The sequence below is a fragment of the Otolemur garnettii genome, unplaced genomic scaffold (assembly GCF_000181295.1).
Source record: "Otolemur garnettii isolate 467f Iridium unplaced genomic scaffold, OtoGar3 scaffold00082, whole genome shotgun sequence".
Classification (NCBI taxonomy): domain Eukaryota; kingdom Metazoa; phylum Chordata; class Mammalia; order Primates; family Galagidae; genus Otolemur; species Otolemur garnettii.
The window spans coordinates 8214572-8223025 of record NW_003852477.1 but is presented as its reverse complement, the minus strand read 5'-3'; the positions used below and the strand labels follow the sequence as shown (position 1 = coordinate 8223025).

The 8454-nt window shown below is 40.1% G+C and overlaps 1 protein-coding gene across 1 annotated transcript in view; it reads left to right on the top strand.

Moving 5' to 3' along the window:
* SETD2 (SET domain containing 2) overlaps positions 1-8454 on the top strand; it is a 151723-nt gene that overhangs the window by 56871 nt on the left and 86398 nt on the right. Inside the window, 1 exon segment of the mRNA XM_023515926.1 lies at positions 5505-5632. Coding sequence (XP_023371694.1) covers positions 5505-5632 — 128 coding nt within the window.

The window sequence follows — 8454 nt, the reverse complement described above, 5'->3', positions numbered from 1 at the left end:
GTGCCCACCACAATGCCTGGCTATTTTTTGTTGCAGTTTGGCCGGGGCTGGGTTTGAACCTGCCACCTTGGGTATATGGGGCCGACGCCCTACTTAATGAGCCACAGGCACCGGCCTTGGTTTTGTTTTTTTTTTTTTAAGACAGTCTCAAGCTCTTGCCCTGGTGTGGCATCACAGCTCACAGCAGCCTCAAACTCTTGGGCTCAAGCAATTCTCTTGCCTCAGCCTCTTAAGTAGCTGGGACTATAGGCATCCGTCGCAATGCCCGGCTATTTTTTGTTGCAGTTATCATTGTTGTTCAGCAGGCCTGGGTAGAGTTCAAACCCACCAGGCCTGGTGTGTATGACTGGCACCCTAACCACTGAGCTATAGGTGCCCAACCTCCCACATGTTTTATTATGGAAAAATTTAAACTTAACAGCAAAGTTGAAAGAGTTGAACAACTAATGCCCTTTTAACCATCAGTTAGATTTTTTAGTTTACATTTTGCTCTATCTTTTTATGTTCATCTCTTTCTTTATTTATCAGTATTTTGATGAAGTTTAAAGAGAGTTGTAGGCATTACCTTTAACTCATAAACCTTTCATAGTTATAACTAACTAGCTTTGCAGTACTAGTAACAGTTTTAGCCCCCTTGCCCCTGCCACAGTGGAGCCCTGTTGCTTTCAATAGGTTTTAAGGAATTGAGTGAAGAGAACCCATTTAGCCAGGAACAAATTTCATACTTAGGAAAAGATTAATAAGAATCATATTTATCTCTTTGCCTCTGCCTTCATGGTATTTAGTCACTATATGCCAAGCAGTTTGATGTTTTTCTGCCTTTTTTTTTTTTTTTTTTTTTTTGAGACAGAGTCTCACTTTGTCACCCTCTGGTAGAGTGCTCTGATATCATAGCTCACAGCAACCTCCAACTTTTGGGCTCAAGCAATTATCTTGCCTCAGCCTCCCAGGTAGCTGGGACTAAATGTGCTTGCCACAATGCCTGGCTGTTTTTAGGGAAGGGGTCTCACTCTAGCTCAGGCTGGTCTTGTACCTGTGAGCTCAGGCAATCTGCCCACCTTGGCCTCCCAGAGTGCTGGCATTACAGGTCATTAAACCACCATGCCCGGCCTCCCGATTTTTTTTTATTTTAATTGAAACATGTTAATTCTAAGAAACTTAAATCTTAAGAGTTTTAAGGACTATGTAGTACGCTTTTATATTGGCCTTATTTAGTTTTTTGGAGATGAGGCAGCTGAAGGGTCTACAAGATACCCTTCCTACATTCCCTAAATTACTGAGGACTTTGAGATGCTTCTCTCAGCAGCTTCATCAACCTGAAGCTGTTAGATCCATGGGTATTTGTATATTCTCCAGGTTTTCTGATGTGAAATGTCTATTTTGAGTGACATAGTGGTTGATCAGGTCCTGGCATTTAAGAACCTTTAAATAAAAAGGTGATTTATAAGTAATATCAGAATTAAATTTTTTAGTATAATAGAAGAAAGAATCTTTCTAATAAAATGGGATAGTCATTCAGGTGGAGTTTGAATCTTATGGTGTAATCCAGCTTTGTGTTGTTGGGCAGATCACCTACCTTCAGACTCCCATCTTATCTGTCAGATGGGCATGACACCTGTGTTACATGATTTTATTTATTTATTTATTTAGACAAAGTTTCGCTTTGTTGCCCTCAGTAGAGTGCTGTGGCATCATAGCTCACAGCAACCTCTAACTTTTGGGCTCAAGCAATTCTCTTGTGTCAGCTTCCTAGTAGCTGGGATTAAAGGTACCTGCCACAACACCTGGCTGTTTTTAGAAGTGGGGTCTTGGCTCTGGCTCAGGCTGGTCTAGAACCAGTGAGCTCAAGCAATCCACCTGCCTTGGCCTTCCAGAGTGCTGGGATTACAGGTGTGAGCCACCGCACCTGGCCCCTGTTATATGACATTAAATGATCAAGTTCAAGGAAGAGAATTTGGTTTTGTTAGGTAGGGGAATGGATATATTTTTCCCCTATAAAGTTTCAGATTCTGGATAAGGTAAGGTGTGTTTTGTAGTCTTTTTTTTTTTTTTTAAATAAATCATAGCTGTGTATGTGTTTTGTAGTTATTATCATGTTTGTTTATTTATTTTTTGAGACAGAGCCTCAAGCTGTCACCCTGGGTAGAGTGCCATGGCGTTACAGCAACCTCCAACTCCTGGGCTTAAGCGATTCTCTTGCCTCAGCCTCCCAAGTAGCTGGGACTACAGGCACCTGCCACAACGCTGAGCTATTTTTTGGTTGCAGTCATCATTGTTGTTTGGCAGGCCTGGGCTGATTTTGAACTCTCCAGCTCTGGTGTATGTGGCTGGTGCCTTTAGCTGCTTGAGCTACAGGCGCAGAGCCTGTCATTATCATGTTTAATTCACAAAGTAGTCTGTGATACATCGTTTTCTTTTTCTCAGTGGAAGGACTGATTCTTGAAATCTGACATTGTAGGACCTCAAATTTTGTCATCATTCTGTATTACTTACAAGATGACAAGCTTCTGGGGTTAGAAAATTTTAAGGCTGGATGTGGTGGCTCATGCCTCTGTAACTATGGCACTTTGAAAGGCTGAGGCAGGAAGATTACTTGAGCCCAGGAATTTGTCTGACATTGTAGAACCTCAAATTTTGTCATCATTCTGTATTACATACAAGATGACAAGCTTCTGGGAGTATAAAGAAAAATTTAAGACTAGGTGTGGTGTCTCATGCCTGTAACTATGGCAGTTTGAGAGGCTGAAGCAGGAAGATTGCTTGAGCCCAGGAGTTTGGACCAACCTGAGCAACGTAGTGGGACCTTGCTTCTTTAAAAAAAAAAAAAATTAGCTGAGTGTGATGGCACAGACCTATTATTTCAGCTACTTGGGAATCTGCGACAGGAAGATTGCTTGAGCCTGCCCAGAAATTTGGGGTTAGAATGAGCTGTGACTGTACCAGTATACTCCTTAGAGCAGTTGTTCTCAATCTTCCTGATGCTGCAGTGTATTTTCATTGTTGTAAAGGGGTTGTGACCCACAGGTTGAGAACCGCTGCCTTAGAGTATTTCTTACGCACCCTGGGCAACCGAGTGAGAGAATGAGACCCAGACTCAACAAAAAGGAAATTTTAAGTATTGGTTATAAGACAGTAATTTGAATTTTTAGGTTTAGTCATGACTAATTAGATTTTTATTATTAAGACCTAAATGTGCTGCGTGCATGTGCGCACACACACACACACACACACACATATATATCCACTGTAAGTTTCTCTATTCCTGTGTTTGAGTTTTGCTTTTTTTATATAATGTTCTTTTCTCATTCATTTTTTAAAAATGGCTTTATTACCTATATTAAGTGGATTTAGTTTTTTCAGTTGGCCAAGTTAACTCTTTAATAAGTACACTGAGTATGTCAGCATGTTATAAACAAATATAAAAGATTTACATTTTAAAAATTTCCTTGGTTAGCGTTAGAACATGTTTATTTTGAGGGGATAAGACAAGACTTTCAGGCAGGCCATTTCATGTCACAACTTGGGAGCAAAGTATAATGAAGCATTTGTCTAGGAACTTGAAGTTGAAGTCATTGGTAAGAATGAGCTTTTAGAGAATAAAGTGAGGGGGGAGCTCCCTCCCAGGAGAATGCCACTGTCAAAAGAAGAGCATACTGAAATAATCCTCATGGCTGGTTCAGGCAGCTGTCGCAAGGTTGCAATGGATTTTAACAGGAAACATGGCAAACACACACATGACACTGTGGCCAAACTTATTGAGAGGTTCAAGAAAACTGGAAGTGTTGTGGATCAACAGAGAAGTGGATGTCCATGAACATCCACTGACAAAGGCACAGCTGTCCAGGTACTGGCAGTGTTCATAAGGAGTCCGCAAAAAAGCACATGACAGTTATCTGCAAAAACTGGTGTTAGCAGGTCAAGTATCCAGTGCATTGTGAAAAATGAAAAATGGCGTCCATACAAAATGCAGATGTTACGCCATCTTAGTGAAGAAGGTCCAGATAAGAGGCTTGAATTTTATGAATGGGCTCTAAACAAATTAGACAAAGATGTAAACTTCACAGCTGAGATCCTCTTTACTGGGGAAGCCAATTTTTATGCCAGCAGAGAAGTCAGTCCCCAAACCTGCATTACTAGGGTAATAGCAACCCAAACTATTGGATGAGTCCTTCAAAAATGCAAGGTGCTAGAAAAGTGATGGTGTGAGGTGGGATATGGGGCAACAGAATTGTTGGACCTGTTTCCTTTGACACAAATCTTACTGCTGACCTTTACTTAAACATGCCACAGGACAACATACTACTCTCTCTCTTAAATGAAGATGGAGAGTGTCCTTATTTGCAGCACAGTGGGGGTACCACCTCATTATGATACCATGTGTCAGTGCACTGTAATGGTGGGATCAGCAGGTTCCACTGTTGTGGATGGGTCGCTGCAGTCCCATGGAGTAGCCACTTAAAAGTGTGATTTACAAGGGAAAGATTAGAAACATGGATCATTTAGACAAGGAATGCATTCGAAATGCAAATGTTTGCCTAGCAACAGATAATCTTGGAACTTGTTCACCATGAGTGGGAGAGAAGATTGCATATGTTTGCAAAAAGAGTGGCCAACACGTAGAGAATATTTTGTAAATACAGTAGAACCTCCATAGTTGAACACCTCTCTAGATTGACCCCCCTCCTTAAGTTGACCTAATTTTCATAGACAGGACATGTACCACATGTACATATCAGTACAGTAGAGCTGGTTTCTTATGTTGACCAGTTTGTTGCAGTCCCTTCGGTGGTCAACTTCCAGAAGCTATACAGTATTTTGTAATGAATGTTTTGTAAATAAAGGCACATTTAGCTACCCCCCCCAAAAAAAAGTGAGGGGGTGAAAGACTGAGAACTTAGTGTCTTCATCATAAAAGAAATGGTTAAAAGTAACCAAGGAAAGGACAATCAAAGGAATAGGGTAACTGAAAGAAACCAAAGAGAGAGATTAATCATAATTATTGATAAAGGCTAGAGAGAAATCACAGAGACTGTAATCAGAGAAAAGTTATTTTGACCTTTAGTGTCAGAGACCTTTGAGAATAAAGGCAGCAAAAGAGCTGTTATATTTAAGTTGCCTTCTTTTTTTCTGGAACAAAAAGGCCTGTAATTTTCCAATGCCTTCTGATTTCTTCAGAGCTGTTTTCCAGCTGTGAATCACTGGTTTTCATGATATTGTAAACCAGACTTGAACATTTATTTTAATAGCTAGTTAAGGAAAGGATATGTATTTTGGTAGTATGTATAAATTATAAAAGCATCTTAGAAATGACATTCTTTGATAAGTATCAGGAAGGAGAGAAGTGGTCTTGGTTAGATGGTAGATACTTTACATCCATATTATATTTTGTATAATACCAAATGTATCTACCTTGTAGTATTACTCTTAATTTGTTATTTTTGCCTGAATATTCTCTATATTGCTACTGGGGAAAGTACTATTATTTTCTTCCTTTTGGTTTTCAGGAACACCTTTGTCCTAGAATATTGTGGAGAGGTACTTGATCATAAAGAATTTAAAGCTCGAGTGAAGGAATATGCACGAAACAAAAACATCCACTACTACTTCATGGCCCTGAAAAATGATGAGGTAAGCATCATGGATGGATTTGCCTTGAAATAAAAATTGTTTGGGTTTGAAAGAGTCATGGGTACTGACTGATCTCTAACATACATTAAGTGTTAGTGGGGGGCGGTGGCTCGCACCTGTAATCCCAGCACTTGGGAGGTGGAGGAGGATGGATTGCCTGAGCTCACGGGTTTGAGACCAGCCTGAGCCAGAGTGAGACCCCTGTCTCTAAAAAATAGTTGGGTGTTGTGGCGGGCACCTGCAGTCCCAGCTACTTGGGAGGCTGAGGCAAGAGGATTGCTTGAACCCAAGAGTTTGAGGTTGCTATGAGCAAGACACTATGGCACTCTACCAAGGGTGACCAGGTGAGACTGTGTCAAAACAAAACAAAAACAAAACTACATTAAGTGTCAAAAATGAGGGACAGAATGGTATAAGTAGTTTCTATTTGTTTATAAAAAGGATGGAAGAGGAGGGGTCTAAGATGCTTTTATAATTTATACATACTACCAAAATACATATCCTTTCCCTAACTAGCTATTAAAGCATTCATGCATGCTTGTATTTAAGTTTATAACTCTTAAAAATTATTGATGGTCCTCTCTAAAGTGTTTTTGTTTATGTGGGTTATATTTATTGATATTTATCATATTAAAAATTAAGACTAAGAAATTTTAAAATATCCACTTAAATGTATACTAGGTCCGGCTTGGCGCCTGTAGCTCAAGCATCTAGGGCGTCAGCCACATACACTGGAGTTGTCAGGTTCAAATCCAGCCTGGGTCTGCCAAACAACAATGACAACTACAGCCAAAAAAATAGGCGGGCGTTGTGGCAGGCACCTGTAGTCCCAGCTACTTGGGAGGCTGAGACAAGAGAATTGCTTAAGTCCAAGAGTTAGAGGTTGCTATGAGCTGTGATGCCACCGCACTCTACCCAGGGTGACAGCTTGAGACTCTGTCTCAAAAAAGAAAAAAAAATACATTAAGTCCTTGAATTCTGTTTTATTTTGTAATGATGATGAGAAAATTAAAAAAAAATTCCCAGCTGGGGCCACTGTGTGGAATTTGCCTATTCTCATATCTGCATGTGTTTCCAATATTCTGATTTCCTCCCACTCCCAAAGATGTGCATGTTAGATAAATTAGTGTGTCTAAATTGTCCCAGTATGAGTTTGTGTGTGTATTTGTGTTTGGGTGTGCTTGGTGTCAGAATGTGTCCTGTCTAGGATTGATCCCTGCTTTGCACATTGAGTTCCTGGTTGAGTGCTGGCCACCAGTAACCCTGAACTAGAGTAACTGGGTAAATGATTATCTTGTTTTATTTAACATTTTTTAAATGTAGGCCAGGTGTGGTAGCTCACACCTGAAATCCTAGCACTCTGGGCAGCTGAGGCAGGTGGATCTGTTGAGCTCAGGAGTTTGAGACCAGCCTGAGCAAAAGCAAGATGCTGTCTCTACTAGAAATAGAAACAAACTGAAGGAAGAGGATTGCTGGAGCCCAAGAGTTAGAGATTGCTGTGAGCTATAATGCTGCAGCACTCTAGTCAGTATGCCAAGTAAGACTCTTGTCTCAAAAATATTTCTTAAACGTATGTATAGTTCACTTTTATTTCAATGTTTTGGTCTTTATTTAGAAGTTTGGCTATATTTTTGTGCCCAGAAGTATGTCATAGGAATTAACTCTGCAAGTTAGCCTGTGGTAATAAAATTGATTGTTATATATTGTTTGCTTTTTTAAGTTATAGTTACCAAGAGGCCATGGATGACCCTAAGTGAGGACTTATTGTAACAATAATAAACCTGTTACTTACTGATACAAATAACATGGTATAATGAAAATTAACTATTTTCAAAAAAATTTATGGGCGGTGCCTGTGGCTCAAGGAGTAGGGCGCCAGCCCGGCCACAGCCAAAACTGCAAAAAAAAAAAAAGATTTTTTTTTTTTTTTAGTGAGAAGAGTGGCATTGCTTTACATTTTTATGAATGTTTTTAGTGGCTGGCTTAATAAAATTCAGTTGGATTCTCATATATCTAGAGATCTGCCCCCAGACCTGCTTAATTTAATTCTGGTGGAGGGCCCAGCAAGTTTTAACAAACTCAAGGGGATTTGGATACATGCTAAACTTTATTTTTATTTATTTATTTATTTTTTGAGACAGAGTCTTACTTTGTCACCCTCAGTAGAGTGCTGTGATATCCTAGCTCACAGCAACCTCAAATTCTTGGGCTTAAATGATTCTCTTGCCTCAGCCTCCCAAGTAGCTGAGACTACAGGCGCTGGCCACAATGCCTGGCTCTCTTTAGAGACTGGGTCTCCATCTTGCTCAGGCTTGTCTTGAACCTGTAAGCTCAGGCAATCTGCCTTCCTTGGCTTCCCAGAGTGCCGGGAATACAGGCATGAGCCACCATGCCTGGTCTACACGCTCAACTTTAAAATAGCGTTTTGCACATGCAAAAAATTGGAATATAATAGAAGAAATAGCTAAGAGTAAATGGGAGAGACATTTATTAGGTATGGAGATAATTTTGCCTGTAGGTAAAATTATCTAGGTTTGTAGTTAGCAGATCTTCCAGAAGAAGCAGATACTTGTTACCTTGACATATAAAGAAGTATGAGAGAGTTCTCTAAAGTAAGGTGAGGGGCAAGAGGGTGTGTGTGTATGCATGTCTTAAATTTGCCTTAATGCCTTTTCCTTTGTGAAATGTGTAAATATTTTAAGGTATCGTTTTTTTTTAAGGCAGAGTCTCACTATGTCGCCCTCGGTAGGGTGCTGTGGCATCACAGCTCACAGCAACCTCAAACTCTTGAGCTTAAGTGATTCTCTTGCCTCAGCCTCCCAAGTA